We start from the raw sequence: 17,104 nt of genomic DNA on the forward strand, positions 1-17,104 counted from the left end.
AAAATATACACAAATATTCACAAATTATACAAATATTCTTCATTCAACAATATCCATAAAATACACAAATATTCACAAATTATATAAATAATCTTCTTACAACAGTATCCATAAAATACCAAAACATTCTTTTTACATCAAAAGCTAGCTAATAGATATCAAAATCAAGGTAGAACATTCTTTTAACACATCAAGGTAGAACCGCACTTCAAATGTAATCTAGCATGCATTCAGCCCACTCGAACCGCACTTCATCAATTTCAACTCTGGAGTACTTGAGATTTGTAAACTGTAAAAACGCATAAATAATATATTAGTAAACCAAGACCAAAGATTATAGTTGAAAATGCAATAAGAGCACCAGGTAACAAGATGACTAATTGGAATGCTTAAAAAGATAAACATTCATCAATTATCTCAACCACATCATATAGTGATAGATCTATGAATAACAGGTTCAAATCTAACCCTTGCATCCTTTTGGGAGGCAATCTAATTTGATAAACGAGCAAAAAGATGATTTACTCAAAATTAGTTTGCATTTGTAAAAAACAATATCACTTCTGATACTTTATTTTGTACATTTTATCAGTTAAAAGGAAAAAAGTACACTTACCACATTGAACACAAAGGGGCCTCTTTACCTGGAGACAAATTCATGTTCAAAAACAGATACTGAGACAAATAAAATTAATAGATGTGTAAATATTAGTGGAACTGTTTCTTTCGTTTTCGGTTACCTGTTTTGTAACGACCCAATTTTCCTCATTAGGAGTTCTAAAAGTTCTTAAAAATATTTAGAAATACTTTAGAAATATTCTAGAGATTTTTATAAATTTTTAGAGTATTTTTATGTAATTTTTGGAGATCGTTTGGTATTTTTACTAAACGAAAGAAGTTGCAAAAAAATAATGTCCAAGCCGAGATTCGAATCGTGGATCTCAGGTTAAGCCAAGCCTTAAATGAATCCGGTTAGCCAACTGTTCCACGGCTGTTTTGTTATAATATAAGGGAATTAAATATAGTTAAGCGATCTTAAGAAACAAAATAAAATTTCTGTTCAAAAAGGAGCCGAGGGCGGCTCGAACCCGAGACCTTCGGGAATTCACCTTTCCAGCGGACCAAGCGCGCACGCTGATGTTTCGTGAACAAATTAATAATGAATTGGTCTTAAGCCATAACTGAATTAGAAAATACCTAAGTTATAAGAAGGGATTATTTTCCTCTCCCGTGAGCTAACCTTTCCCCTCTCCTCCTCCCTCCTGCGCGCGACGGCGTCGGCTCCTGCTTGGGCGAAATGGCAGCCGAAGCTAGGGCTTCGATCCGGCGGTCGGCTAAGGTTCTCCGAGGGGTTCCTCCATCTCCTTAAGCTCTTCTCGACGAGGAGGAGTCGGGAGCACGAAGAAGAGTCGGGATTTCGAGCTCGCCGAAAGCCCTAGAAGCCTCCTTCTCGGTTGTAAGTCCAAGAAACCCAAAGTAAGTCGCTACTCACCTGCAGTAGGATAGTTCCGGGTTCTTTTCCTTTTGTTTCGAATTTTTTTTGTGAAGTTTGTAGGCTTAGGGCTTACTGCCGTGAGTTGTTAAGGAAGAGGGAAAGGGTTTTTGATTGGATTAGATTCTGAACTCTGCTTATTCTTGTGTTCCGAATTTGTTCTGTTTTATTCCGAAGTTTGTTGCCATGTTGTTCCCTTTTTGGTTAGGGTTCTGTTTTATTGAAGTTTTAGTAGCATGCGTTCTTGGTTTCCTTTCTTTTAAGTTCTGTAGTAGCAAGAATTAGTATCCTGTTGCCAGATATGGGATTTGATTTTTTTTGAAACGAAACAAGCTTTATATAGGTTCTAAGTTTCCAACAGGTTTAGTTTGGTTTGCGTTAGGAAAGGGGCACCAACAGTCCCATTTCCCTGTGGTATTTGCAGTAGATAAGGAATAGCTCCAATTGTAGCAGAGAACAACCTCCTTCTTTGTGCATTTCTGCAGACAAGAACAGCTCCATTTGGAGCTTAGAACAGCCCCCTTTGGAGCTTATTCCAGTCCAAGTTTTCTTTGTGTTCACTGCAGAAACGTACAGCTCTATTAGAGCATAGGACAACCTTTCTTTTTGATAATTCAGCAAGTTTAATTTTTTTAAAGTTTCAATTCAGCAAGTTGATTTATTAAGGTTCAATTCAGCAAAATTGATTCCTTTTGTTACAAATTCAGCAGGTTAGTTAATCTAGTTTTGTTCCAACAAGTTTACATAGATTTTAAGCTTCAGCAGGTTTTAGTTTTGGTTGTGCTATGTTTTTAACATGAACAACCTACTCTTAAGAGAATTCGGCAGATTTTCTAAGCTAGTATGCAGGTTTTAGATAAGCTTAGTATGCAGATTTTTGATAAGCTTAATATGCAGATTTTAGTTAAGCTTAATATGCAGATTTCTATTTAAACTTGTATGCAGATTTTGTTTAAGCATTGCAGTGTTAGAATTTGTTTAAACATTTCAGTTTTGTAAGAAGCATTTTTTTATAAGAAAAGTATAAGAAAGATTAAGAAAAGAAAGAAAAGGCCGAGGCCTTAAGTAGATCCCAAAGTCAAGACTTTAGGGATTTTTAGCACACAAGGTGCCTATTAAAATGCCAAGGCATTTAAAGAAGAAGTAATTAAGATTATAAGTATTTTACTTTTAAGAAGAGGCTAGTACCCAACTTCCGAGGTTGTCGTTAAACAAATCCAGGTGTCCAATTCCGAGGTCTTGGCCCTGGTAGACCGAGGTCTGCTCTTTTAGGATTGGTGGCTCGCTACCCCAACCTATCAGGGAACGCGCATAAGATGGTACTAAGCCTGGGCCCAAGAAGAAGTTGATTATTATTTTGAAGTATTATAAGTATAAGTTTTTGAACAAGTAAAACGAGTTTTACATAAACATAAAGTATTAAAAATTAAGTTAGAACAAATGAAATAAGTTTCATATAGTTCTGAAAATCAGTAAGTTTAGTTCTTTATTCTACCATATCTATCTAGTGGATGAGTAGTTTTCATGTTTACCTATTAGATGAGTAGCATGATTAGCTATTAGAAGTACATGAGTAAATTCCTTAGCTTTTCTTTGCTATTAGTTTGACATGAGCAGTTATGTTTATGCTTTATTTCTTTTTAGAGCATATAGTTTCTAGTTCTTTTCGTATACATGCACATTCGTGATTTTGTGAGTTAGATAGCGCTTACTAAGTAAATTTTGCTTATAGACTGCACTTCCTCTTACTGCAGATACAGGAAAGGAAAAAAGTTTTAGCAAAGGAAGGCGACAAGGAGGTGTGCGAGGATGTGTGATGCCAGGACTTTGGAAGCCTTGGGACTAGGAAAGAAGTTTTATTTTAGTTTCCATTGTCTTTTGCTATGTTAGGAGTATTTGAGATAGTATTTGTTATTTTGATGTGATTAGGACATAGTAGAAGAATTGTAATCTTGTGTGATGATTTCTGGTGTTGTTCTCTTTTGTTTTGGATTTATTAAACTACGTGAGAGTCTGTTACATGTTCCAACCACCTGTGGTTGATGTATACTTTGTATGTATATCAGTTTAAGGTCACCGGTACAGAGGAGACTCTGCCGAAATTTTTCGGTAGGGATTCCATGTGGTTTTTAATTATACCAGTTAAGTAGAGTTAGTAGTTAAGTAACGGTCATTCTTAGAAAGTAGTAGAGTAGTAAGAAGGGTGGTCGTTACATGTTTCAAGATCATGCCAAGGATGGGCAGCCACTGATCTCTTGGACAATGATGACAATATCCTTTCATTCAACTTTGGAGCTGCAACGTTCTCCTGTTGTCCGCTCATATTTCTATATACATAACAACATAATAAGGAGTATTTGAGGAGATTGCAAGAGTTTATTGATAACAAAAGTCCAAGGTAACTCATGATCCATGAAAAAAATATATAGAGAGAAAACAAAAAACTAGCAATCTAGAAGTTTTGCGCCTTGGCATTATCAGAATGAAAGTTTAGTAATATGATAGCTGACGTCAAACAGAGTTACAAATCCAAAAGATGGCCATTTGTTCCCCTATTATGGAAGTTAATTAACAATTGAACTTGTATCCAACAAATTAAAGAATGAAAAATTACTGGACAAGTTGGAAAATATGTTATTGTTTCATTTTTATGCTCGCATAATCATTGTGGTACTAATGAACCGTATACAAATTACAGGGCACTAATTGGATAATCAACCAACTGCTTGCATTTAAAGCAATGTAGAAGGTTTCATCACTTAACAAGACCTCATAAAAACAAGTCCTTCATCAAGTTTACCAGCATTACTACAGCAGATCGATAATTCACGAATAGTTTAATGATTTCAATGCAAGTAAATGATCAAAATCAAGACTAAAAGAGATTAAAGCAGGAACCGGAACCGAGAGTGCGATGCTTTTACCTTGACGAAGGAATCGGAAGTGATGAGGGCGTAGTGATCGGGATCGGAAAGAGAGAGATCCAAACGCTTCGATCGCACAAGCACCTATCTTTGAGCAGTAGCTGACATCCAAGTAAGTCAAATTGCACAATCTTGGTGCAACAAGTTTGACAATGGCATCGTTCATTTCACTTCTTGGAAGCTCCAACCTCTGAAGGGAACCAGCACTAGACAGATAGAAGAACAGCAATAGTGACGATCAGTCATCGAAACAAAAGTTCACCCAAATCTTTTAGAGGACTAAGTTCTCACCAAACTCAAATTGACCTACTAACAAGGAATGAATGTGTTATCCTCCAAACAAACAAAGAACAAATTTACCAGAGAGATGTCATCTAGAATGGTAAGTTACAGTGTGGTAATTGGCGAGAGGAATTTATCAACAAACTTTTAAAAAAAAAAATCAGTACGAGGGAAGCATAAAAAGTGGATTATCCTTTGCACCTCTAGTTGTTACTCCTACAGGAAGGTACCATGATGTATGTAGTTGGCAAAGACAAATCTAAAATAGACCTTCATTAAAAAGATGAAATTTCCAAAACGAAGGCGACCAGAAACTCAATGGCAAAATCACTATTTTCACTGGCGACTGTTACCAACAGTTCGTCTCCCTGTTACTCTGCATGGTGATACAGGGAAGACTCCCGATAAAGCACAACTTCATGAGAACTTTTGTCATTTTGTACCACGAGCTTGGTTTGTTTATCAACAATTTGTATAATTGAGAGTGATAGCGACAGGCATACTAATTAAGTCATCATTTAATGAAGCTATCTCCATGCATTAAGCAGATGCAAGCTATTAAATTCAAGGGTATTAATCAGCTTGAATGAGATGAGATGAGATCTACATACTGGTATGCAATTAAGGTGAACATGGACTCGGTATGGAGGCCGGAAACACTGAGCCTGCGGAAGGAGCCACAGCTGCGATCTATGAGCATGTGAAGCATTTTATCGAGTTGCTCTGGCTTGCAGTGCTGGCTCCACTCGTCGATGTCGATTTCCTGCCAACAGTAGGGGCCCAACACTACCCGCGACCACGATTTGCAGACCCTAGGAATAACGGTGAGGATCTCTTGGAGAGGGAGGTTGCGGAAGATGAGGCCCAGGGCATCGGGGATCAGCTCCTCCCACGCCCTCGCATCACTCCCTTCAGCCATGTCGTCGCCGCCGCCGAGAGGAATCAACCTACATTCCTGTTCGAGCAACCATATCAACCGGCGAAATGAAAAAATCCAGGAGTTTGCAAAATGAGATGAAGGTAGATTCACAGGAAATTAGGAGCCAGAAACAAAAATCTAGGAAAATTATAAACAAATAAGACAAATGAAGAAATCAACTAACAGATCCACGGAGACATTGAAATGGAACCCTAACAAGTAACACCTCCGTAGTGGAATCTTGGGCGACCAAGGAAGGGAACTGCCCTATTAACGGCGGGGAAAGCAAAGAGTTTAGGTCGAATTGAGCTCCTCAGAGTTAAATGAAGTGCCAAATATCACAGCTTTAGCTACTAAAAAATAAGTATAAGAAACAAAAAATCAACTCTCAGAGACAACCAAATCACTGGAGTTAAAAAAGAGGAGACCCACCTGACTTCGAACTGGATGACACTCCGTAGACGGATGTCTTCACTCTGACCCAGCAGTTACCCATTAATTATCCAGGAACTACCAATACAACTCACCAGGCGCGAGATCAGCCAAAGATGATCTTTTTCACAAGTAGGGTTGAGGACAGAGATAGGAAGGCATCCACGACCAAAGCTCACTCCTTTCGGTGAAGGAAGCTCACGGGGCTGCTGCTCTTGCCTCGCTACAGATTTTTCCTTGGTGCCAGACCGTGCGATAGTGCCCAAATTGTTCACCAGATCTCCTTGGTGCCAGACCGTGCGATAGTGTCCGGTTTTAGTATTGTTCTTGATGAACACTTTCCATGGGCGGGTAGGGTGAGAGGAGGCCTACGTTTTCAGTCACGAAAATGTAAGGTTTGACTTCATTGAAAGCACAGAGGCGGAGGAGACGTCGAGAGGAGATGGGTGTTCAGGTCGCTAGGACGTGGTCCGCCTCCACGACGCCGTCGCAGGCCACCGTCTTCGCTGCCGTTGTCTCCACCGTTGGGTCCGGCAAGCGGAAGGGCATTGTGGGCTGCACGTTCCTTGGGGCTGGCGAATCGGCCAGGCTACTGCGGACTCGGTCGATGGAGGTTGGGGGAGGCAGAGGAAGGCAGCCGCTTGGACATGGCTTTTTACGCCGCCGCGCCTTCGGCGCCAGGACCGAGTGCTTCCCTTCTGGCGGCGTCGATGATGGTCGAGAGGAGGAGGATAATGTGGAGGAGTTTGCTCAGAGGTTGGAGGAATCGATTCTCGAGCTTCAGCAGCAACAAGGAAATGGAGGAGACGCATCCCTGTTCTCTGCTTCCTTTTGCCTCAACACGTGCTCGCCGTCGTTGTTGAGCAAGCAAGAGCCTTCAACGGAGCCCCCGTGGGTGCCAGTGAGGCCAGAGCTGCCGGACTGGCCCGGCCAGATCGTGCCGGCGAGCGTGGAGAAGAAGCAGGTGGTTTTGATCTTCCTCATCGATCCAAGATCCAAGAAGGGGAAGAGATGCAGTAAGGGGAAGAGGGAGATGAGGCTGAGAGAGATGGTCAGGAGGTTTAGGTTTAGGTTTAGACTGAGAGAAGCGGCGCGATATTAGTTTAGGTTTGGAGGGAACTTTGTGAAGTGTTGTAAATTTTGGCTGGTGGAAAAATTAAATTATTTTTTTTTGTTCATTAACACCGGGTTTTAAAAACCGCTGTTAAAACCGGTGTCTATTAACAAAAAAAAAGGCGCTCATAGACATATCGGCTAAAAAACCGATGTCTCTGAGCGAAAATCTACGCTCATAGACACCGATTTTTGGGAAAACCGGTGTAAAATATTCAAAGACATCGGTTTTTACTTAAAATTGTTGTTGTTCCACCGATGTCTATGAGGGTTTTTCTTGTAGTGTAAATATCTAGCTAAATTCATATCATATCATAAGGAGATTCATGAGCATGATAGATTTAATTTTTAAGCTTCCTTGAACCCTAAATTTTGTTCATGGCCGAAACCTTCATGAAGAGAAAACCAAGCTCTAAGCAACATGCAAGCATAAATATCTAGCTAAATTCATATCATATCATAAGGAGATTCATGAGCATGCTAGATTTAATTTTTAAGCTTCCTTGAACCCTAAATTTGGATAATGGCCGAAAGTTTCATGTAGAGAAAAATAAATTCTAAACAACATACAAGCATGAATATCAAGCTAACTCCATATCATATCATAAAGGAAATCATGAGCATGCTAGATTTCAAGACCCTAAAATTCTCCATAGTCGAACCATAAAGAAACATATGTCTAGATTTCAAGCAACATCAAAACATGATAACCCTAAGTTAGCTTTATATCCTATCCTAAGGAGAGTCATGAACATGTTATACTAAGTTTTAAGCTCTCCTAGGTCTTTCATTCACATCATGACCGAAACCCTATAGTGTAATACCACTAGGTTCCAACACATACAAGCATGCAAACACTTAGAATCTTTCATACCATTTCATAAAGAAGGTCATGAGCATGATAACCTAAATTTTAACCTCTCCTAATCCATCATTTCAAGTCTTGGCCGAACACCTTAGGAGCATGAAATTAAGTTTTAAGCAACATACAAGCATAAGAACACCCAACCAATCTCCTATCATAGCATACATATCATAGGGACATAGTGATCATGGTTAGTTTAGGTCTTAAGCTTTCCTAGGTCTTTCATCTACACTTGGCCGAAAGTTCAAAATTATAGATCTAGGTTTTAAGTAAGCATACAACATAAGAACATTAACTAGCTTCCTATACTAGGGTACTTATCATAAGAACATAATGAACATGCTTATTTAGGTCTTGAAGTTCCCTAAACCTTTTATTCATGTCTTGGCCGAACCCCTTAGGAGCATGAAATTAAGTTTTAAGCAACATACAAGCATAAGAACACCCAACCAATCTCCTATCATAGCATACATATCATAGGGACATAGTGATCATCGTAAGTTTAGGTCTTAAGTTTTCCTAGGTCTTTCATCTACACTTGGCCGAAAGTTCACCTTGTAATCCTAGGTTTCAAGCATTCTAATCTTATAGAAAACATAAACAACTTGTACCACAGGTGAGGGGATACTTACATCCTTTCGCTTGTTGTTCCTAAAGAAAGTGGTACCCTTGTGAGGAGGAAGAAGGAACTTCTCTTCCTAGTTCTCCCTTTTGTTTCCTCTTTCTTGTAAGGAGTAAACCTTGAGACTCCTTCCTAGGAAATAGTTTTCTTGGAGAGAAAACCTTAGCTTGGATTTTAGAAATGCGGGAGAGAGAGCTCTATGTCTCGGTGGAGAAGGAAGAAGGAGGAGGAAGAAGAAGGAGGAAGAATTAACAACTTTTCTTTCCCTTTTCTTCTTTCAATCCTATTTATTCCTCATGTAAATGAAACATGTCCTCATTCATTCCCCTTAACCCCTCTATCTCTTCCCTCTCTTAATTCCCATGAAATTAGAGGAAAAGAAGGAAGGAAGGCAACTTGGCTTTTGCTTGCTTCTTTCCTTAACCAAGAGGAAGAGGAGGTAAGCTACTTGGTTTTCTCTTGCTCCTTTACTTAACTATCCTCTTACTTTTAACTACAATTTCCATTCTTTTCTATTCATCTATTATTCATTACTCTAGTGGTTACCATACACCAATTTAACTCTATTATTTGTGGGAGGTTCAAGGTTCAAACCTTAACCTCACTTTCTTTTTATTTCATTTTGGTTTCTATTTCCAACAGTAAGGCAAGTAGATTCTTCCAGTAGGTACAAATGGATATTTTTCGGTATGGATGCACAGTGAATCAGAGACAATCCTTGATAGGGCACCAAGGTTTTCTTGTCTTCTATCTTGTTTCCTCTTCTTTCTACAGCAGATTTGGGTGTTGTAGCCGTTGTTTTGTTCATTCTTGTGGTTGCCTTTTTTTCTTGTCTTCTATCTTGTTTCCTCTTCTTTCTGCACTGATCCCAACGTAGATTTTTTGCTTCCTCATGATAGTTACAAATATTAGTAACAAATTTGATGGGTTTTGAATCAATTCTGATGTTGTGTTTATTTATGCACGTTCCTTGAATTCTTAAGACAAATTTGGATAGAAAGGAACTTGTGTGGTTTAAGTAATTACTCTTCCATTATATACTTAAGTTATTTAGATTGAATATGCATCCCTTGTAAATGCCAACCAGATCATTTTCTGAATGTCAGTATATGAACTATATACTTGCGTGTTAAGATATGTTTAAATCATGCTTTCTCTAAAAGGTTAACTAGATGAATATGGATATGAGTGGTAATAGTACGGGATAGGTGTCTTGAGATGAGCTCCAGGAAGAGCCCTTCTAATCATGAATGATAAAGAAATATAGAATAATAACAGATAAATAATTCATGTTCTCCTAGGAGGTACCTTCTAATAGATTATAAATAAAGACCAAATGAATGTACTCTAATAGGGGTTACCACAATTACATCATATTTGTTCTTTTTTATGCTAAAATGAATTTTCCTTTATTGTGAATGCAAGCCCATGCTCAGTATTGCTAGTACTCAATTCCTAGTAAGTTATGCTTAAGTTTACTTTAAGTAGAGGTAAGATCTACCTCCATTTTTCCTAGTTTTGATTTTGTCTGGATATTCCTATTATGTAACTACTAGTGGAATATGCTTGTGGTGTCCGTGGACTCACAATGTAAATGATGTAGGTGAGGGAGATGACACCAAGTGATAGGAGATGTGGAGGCGGAGTAATCGATAAGACGAGATGAAATGCGAAGCACACTGTCCAGGGGTACCTAGGGGCATGTTAATAAATTATGTTCCTTTATTTGTTATGTTGATACAAGTTGGAGACTATGTCCTTGTTTTGTAGGAGTCTTACGAGTTCTATTACAAAAAAAAAAAGAATATGTTGAGTTTTGAAGTTCATATATGATGCAATTTCCTTTGGTTCTCAGAATATTACATGGTAATTTATATGTTGGAGTCATGGGTAGGGAGTCATGGGCCATTTCATTATCTATTAGGGCAATCAATTAGGCCAAAACTAATCCATTAGTCCAATCAATTATGATAGCTTTTCTTATGAGAACAGAAGGTGGCGAAATCAATTGGCAATCAATTCTGGCCATGCTAATCAATTGGGTGAATCGATTAGACATTATTTTGTCATGAGGAGAAATGATTAAGACTTAATCGATTGGGCTAATAGATTAGGACCTTTTTACGAGAGCACAGAGGGGTGTGGAATCGATTGAGTAATTGATTAAAGCCCTCTGAATTGATTGGGATGTCACCAATTGATTAGTATTCGAAAAAGAGTCATTCTATAGGTACGCGAATGGTCGGATGACGTAACAATCAATTGGAGAATAGTTGAATTGATTGGGAGGAGTCGAGTAAATCCTAGAAAAGGGTTTTCACCGAGATTGGAAGGTAACGTTCATACAAATTTTTAGTCATTGGTTCTTGGGTGTTTGGGAGAACAAGTGCTGCTGTATTTTTCACCACCAAGAGGCATCTACAAGATATAAGAGATCAAGCAAGGTGTTTATTATATTGTGTATTCATTTCTTTATTGTATTTTCTTGTTGTGAACTTGTACGAAGTTTCTCGACCTCCGAATTATTTTTGAGATGGAGTGTTTTTCATAGTGGAGTGTGTGTACTGTGTGGCTCCTTGGATTTGTCACATCAAGGAGGTGGATATCAAGTAAATTAGGATATTAGCATTGCTTCAAATTTTTTCGCTACAACAAATCAACAAGACAAAGTAATTTGAGCTAATCACCCCCTCCCCTCTAGCTCCTAAAGTGTACTAACATAAGTTATTTCAGAATAAACATCTTCATAATCATTAAACTCATTTTAATCCATAGTGGAATCATTAGGCAATGGTGCAGTCGATCATAAATAAATGCAAAGTCTATCTATGTAGCCTAATAAAATTATAATATGCTCTTTCCACTGTCCAAAGTTTGTACCAGTAAACATAGGGATGTTGTTCAGATTAGAAGATATTGAGAGTACTACATAAACAAAAGCAAAGAATATAGCTCAATTTAATAAACAAAGCACGTATTTTTATAGTTGTGCAATAATAAAATGCAACAAATAAAACATGCAACTATATGAGCATTAATAGAGATATCTAGTACAAGATTACATCAAGTCTTTGAATTAAATTGTAACTTACTATTGGTACTCTCCAAATAACTCATAATTATCTTTATCTACCACATAACTCTTCTTCATTTGTGTGGATGCATTATGCACATGATACTTTATTTGTGAGCTTTCTTAGCTTATGTTTTCAACTATCACTCATAATAATTTTAATTTACCTTATAGTGTCATTTCCTTTAGGCCGACACACTATGTGCATGACTTATAAATTTAACTTAATTTGTGAGCTTCCTTAAACATATATCTGACATAAGATTAATGACTTTCCTTTAGGCTAATCATCCTTAGCATATACATACATCCCTCTACGCTAATACTTCTAGCTTCTCCAATAGTTCTCTCTTTAGCGATCGTATAAGTTCGACTAAGCAACAAAAGAAAAGAAGAATATCAGAAAAAAATTATTGAAAATTGAACTAAATTTAGTTATCAATCGATTGATATCAGATACTAATTGATCGACATACTTCTTAATCGATTAACAATAGGTGGGAATCAATTAATATGCACGCTAATCGATTGTCCACCATTGGTAATCGATTAGTACATATTAATCGATTCCCTGATGGATTCCAAAGGCCACTGTTCGCAAGTTCATCCACTCTAATCGATTGGTGTAATCGATTGATGAATGTCAATCGATCCGCCTATCGATTCAAAAATCCTATGTTGACAACCCAATGAATCGTAATCGATTGACTCCTTATGACAATCAATTGGTGAAAATCAATCGATCCACCGATCGATTTAGAAACTCTCTTGCACAATTCTAAGCATCCCAATCGATTAGCCCTTATGCTAATCGATTGGTAAAAACCAATTGATCAACCCAATCGATTTGGAACCCTTTGTTCACAAACGTAGGTAGCCAAACCGATCGACCATTATGCTAATCGATTGACAAACAATAATTGATTTGGAACCCTCTAGTCGTGAATTTGTGATTTGTAAACTAAAATAATAGCTAGCGAAGAGCTAATCTGAATCTATCACAAAGGACTATTGCTTCTTACTTGTCATCGGAAATCCTACAAACGCAGCAGATGCCTTCCACAGGATTGAGCCGACAACCCTAAGTCCTTGTGAATGAGGGAGAAGAATCAAGAGGAAGAGAGCATGATTCATCATGCCCTAAATAAACCATATATTTTTCTTTATATATCTGGCCCAACCTATGAAGATTATCTACCATAAAACTCATATCTCATTAATAACCCATTAATGTTAATGAATTGAGTTATTGGATCTATACATTGAATCGACATTTATTTAATCTAAAATCTATTTTATATGTAATTAAGTATTAGATCATTTAATTAGAGTTTAATTTCCTTAATGATAATTAATTGTGTGTGCGCTAATTAAGTGTAAGCCAAACTTATGAAGATTGAGCTCATCCACATGTACGTAATATATAGACTTAATCCTATACTCTCGACCTAAATTTGAATTTTTTTTAGATCAACTCAGATGGAATCGTTACATCAGATTTATTTTTAACACCCACAAAGTCATATATTTGATCGCAATCTCTTCCATTGGATGTCTCTTCCGGTAGGGCTTCACACTAACCTTGAAGCAAACACACTTACGGTAACTCAAATTACCTCCCTGTACTCTTCGCATGAACTTTCTTTAATTAAAATTGAGTAATTAAAATTTAAAACGATCTAAATTTCAAACTTTAAATACAATAGTAGAAAAATAATATAAAATAATGAAATAAATAATTTATTTATAGAGTTTAAAGAATAACGATGAATCAATCGTAGTAATTACTTAAAAAAAAAAGAATCAAATAATTTTAACCATTTAAAAAACTTTTAAAAAGTCAAAATTGCCAATTAACTAGCAATTCCGAAATTCCAACGGCCATATAAACAAAACAAATTGAAACACGGGATAATATGAAATTGGATTAATACTAATCAGCCCATCTCTAGAGCTGATTACAATTTTAGCCCGTTCAATTGAGTCCATAGATAATCGACTCATTGATTGCGCGCCCGAGAAAAAAACTCAACGTAAAATTCCATCCGATCTCATACCAAATCAATGGAGATTATAAACTAAATTTTTCATCGATCATAAAAATAAAAATAAATGGACAGTTAGCCCATCAGCTTGTGATTGCAGGCCTATTTATCCTCTGTTTGGGAGGAGAGGAGATGAGTAAAAAAAAGAAAAGGGTAAACATGAGTAATAAAAATTTTTATATTTGTTTGGAAGAGAGTGAGTCATAAAAGAGAAGAAGAGAAAAGAGTAAAATTTTCCCTTGCATATTTAGAAATCATCGAAATTTTTTACACCCCAATTTGGGGTGTAAAGAAGGGGAAAGAAAAATTATTCTAATTTTATCCTTATTTATTTTTTCATATACAGATTTATTAAAAAAATAAAAAGATATTTTTATAAATTTATATATTTAACCTTCAATTTTATTTCTTTCCTCTTAAATGAATTTTTCCTCCCTTTCCAACAAAGATAAGATAAATATATTTTTTTTTTTTTCTTTTTTCTCCTTTCCTTTTTTATTAATTTTTTATTAATAAACTTTATTTCACCCCATCCAAACATACATAGGATTAAGTAAAAATTCGGAGGAGAAAATGTCTTTGATTAAAGCATATTCGACGGTTGGTGCAAAATATCGCCATCCTATAAATCACGATCACGACCGGAAGCGAGGCGAGCAAGGTGAGGTCGAACTGTTCCCTGCCCACCCTGCCGGTTTTGTTGGGAATCCAATCAAATCGCGAGGCCGATCCGCACAATGAGCAAGCGAATCTGTTGCGCTGCCATTGGCGGACGACAGATCTCAAATCTAATCTTTATCAGCGTAGGGGCTACGTGTCCGATGGCGAGTTGGACTCTTGATTAGCTTGATTGGATATGGACGTTGATACGTTGCTAACAATAGATATTTACACTTCATTTTTCACATTTTATATTACCATTACGAAAATGATAATGAAAATGATGTCCTTTTATTCGAATCGTCAAAAAGCTATCTTTTTTTTTTATTTATTATATAAAAAAAGCATACTACATCGTCTCAATATATTTATTTTTTAAAAATTATCATTATTTTTTGATGCTACGAATTCATAATTATTATATAATTATTGATAAAAATAAATTATTTATATTATAACTATTATAATTGGTAACTACTATAATCATTAATATAATGATGACATTATCAGAAATAAAATATATAATAAAAATTATAAATTATAACCACTATAATATAATGCTAAGTGTTGAAGGCAGTCTACACAGAGTTGATTTCTGCCAAGTGTTGAAGGCAGTCTACACAGTTTGAATAGAACGGGCTGATCGGCCGAGCAGCACGAGCGGACGCAGTAGATCAGAAAAGCTGACATGGTGAGAGATAGGTCGGGCGAAGCAGACCAATCGAGCGAGAGGCAAACTGGGCGAGACAAAGACCTGCATTAATCTCGAATTGACCGATACGACATTCAACACCCGCACAAGAGTCAACATGATTTAGTGTAAATCCGAATCCTAGATTTACACCCCCTCTTACACCCATGTATGAGAAAGAGCATCTCCCCATGTATTTGTTCACATCTTCAATGCATGTGAATCAATATAAACCAACCAACATACCATGAAACTCCCTATGTGGGACTAAAGTCTCCTTCACAATGAAACTTCTTTCCTCTTCCACCTCTTTTCCATTCACATCACTTATATCCAGTATTAATTAGATTCAAAGTGCAGGTATAATATAATATTAATCAAAGATTGAAGTGCCCATATTATAACACAACATAGTTTATTTATCTTACTATTTTATTAAAAATCTCCCCCTTTACTAATTAATTTTTTGAAGCCTAAAATGAATTTACGTTAATATCTTTTTTTCTATTCATACTAAAAATAATTCTAAGGTTTATTAGTAATTCCACGAGCGAAATAATCAGTGATCTAGAGTTCGAGACTCAGCTGCGGCATATTATTATAAATTTTTCTCATCATTAATTTTCTCTGGTTGTTTTATATAAAAAAAATATATAGTTCTCTTTAGTCCCACATCTTAGAATTGACAACACTATGATCAAAGAAGCTTCTATAAATATTTTAGGCCGACAATGTTAAAAAATATACTTTTTTTAGTTTTTTTTACTAAGATAAATATAATATTAAATTAAATTAATTTTTTTCATAAGGCGTAAGGGTGACACTCGAAAATCCAAACAATTCGAATTTTCAAAGATCCAAATAATTCAAATTTTTAAAAGTTAGGTACTTTACCTAATGACTCTACAGGGTACTTTACCTAATGACTCTATAGGATCAATATGATTTCAATATATTATATTACATTACACATATGATGCGTGTGCACGATCATTAATATTAATTAAAGTTTAGTGTTGATGTTGTAATAAGAACAATTTCAAAAATTTAAAAAAAAATACTAACGCGGACTTTTGATAATAAATAAAAAAGATGCTCCTATAGTCAACGATTTCAATGAAAAAAGAAACCCTCTTAATTTTTTTTAATTGTTACCCTTGTTATAAATTAAATATTTAAAGTATATACATTTTTTATATAACGAATTTTCATATATTAAATCTGAAGTCTAATTGAATACTCTGGGAGTATTGAACTCCAATCCGTCAACAAATTGTTAGGGAATCCGGCTTTCTCTTGAATCCTTAATCTACATTGTCTTATGGTCGAACAGGAAGTAGTCGAAAATAACATTGAAGAGGGAGTAGGCAAACGCTCACAAGGGCCTACTGCCTCTCGCAACGGGGAGCAATTGCTCCACTTGTTGCACCTTCCGGAGTAAGACCGTCTCTTGACGAAGATGTTAGATGAATGTAGTGATCATTGATAAGAGAGGGATATGATTTGAAGCCAATCAGAGGGAGGTGGTACGTAGAAGAATTTCAATCAATGCATTTCATGTCGCTTTTGTAGGTAGAGTCATTGCACATTTGTTTGTTCTCGATCACGAGTTAACTTGATCGTTGATATTTCTTCTTAATTTTGAGCCCTACCAACGAAGTTGATGTAGCAACCTATAATTGACTCGAGATCAAAGATGTGTGAAAGGAAGTTAAGTATGCGTGTGAGATTCATTAAGTGAAAAGAATCCATTAAAGGTGTTTTATTAAAATTAAATTAAAAATTTACTGTTTGCTGTTGGTGCTATTTTAATAAGTAATTAGGGTTGAGTGTTCCAGATGGGATTGGGAAATATTTAATCATGGATAATCAATTGTCGGTAATCTTGGGTTCAAGATAACCTACCAATCTCAGTCGTGAATAAACCTTCTTAACGAATATTGTCTCCTTGGTGGAGCCCCCAAACAGCATGTTAATTTCTCTAAT

General features: G+C 36.3%; 1 protein-coding gene across 1 annotated transcript; it reads right to left on the reverse strand.

The window, feature by feature from the left end:
• Positions 1–4,318: 4,318 nt before the first annotated feature.
• Positions 4,319–5,727, reverse strand: LOC122004174 (F-box protein FBW2-like). The gene is made up of 2 exons (XM_042559100.1): positions 5,310–5,727; positions 4,319–4,622 (listed from the first exon to the last, which is right to left on the reverse strand). The coding sequence occupies exons 1-2, from the start codon at positions 5,615–5,617 to the stop codon at positions 4,319–4,321; spliced, it is 612 nt and encodes a 203-aa protein (XP_042415034.1). The 5' UTR covers positions 5,618–5,727.
• Positions 5,728–17,104: the final 11,377 nt, after the last annotated feature.

This window comes from Zingiber officinale, chromosome 7B (genome assembly GCF_018446385.1).
Source record: "Zingiber officinale cultivar Zhangliang chromosome 7B, Zo_v1.1, whole genome shotgun sequence".
NCBI lineage: Eukaryota > Viridiplantae > Streptophyta > Magnoliopsida > Zingiberales > Zingiberaceae > Zingiber > Zingiber officinale.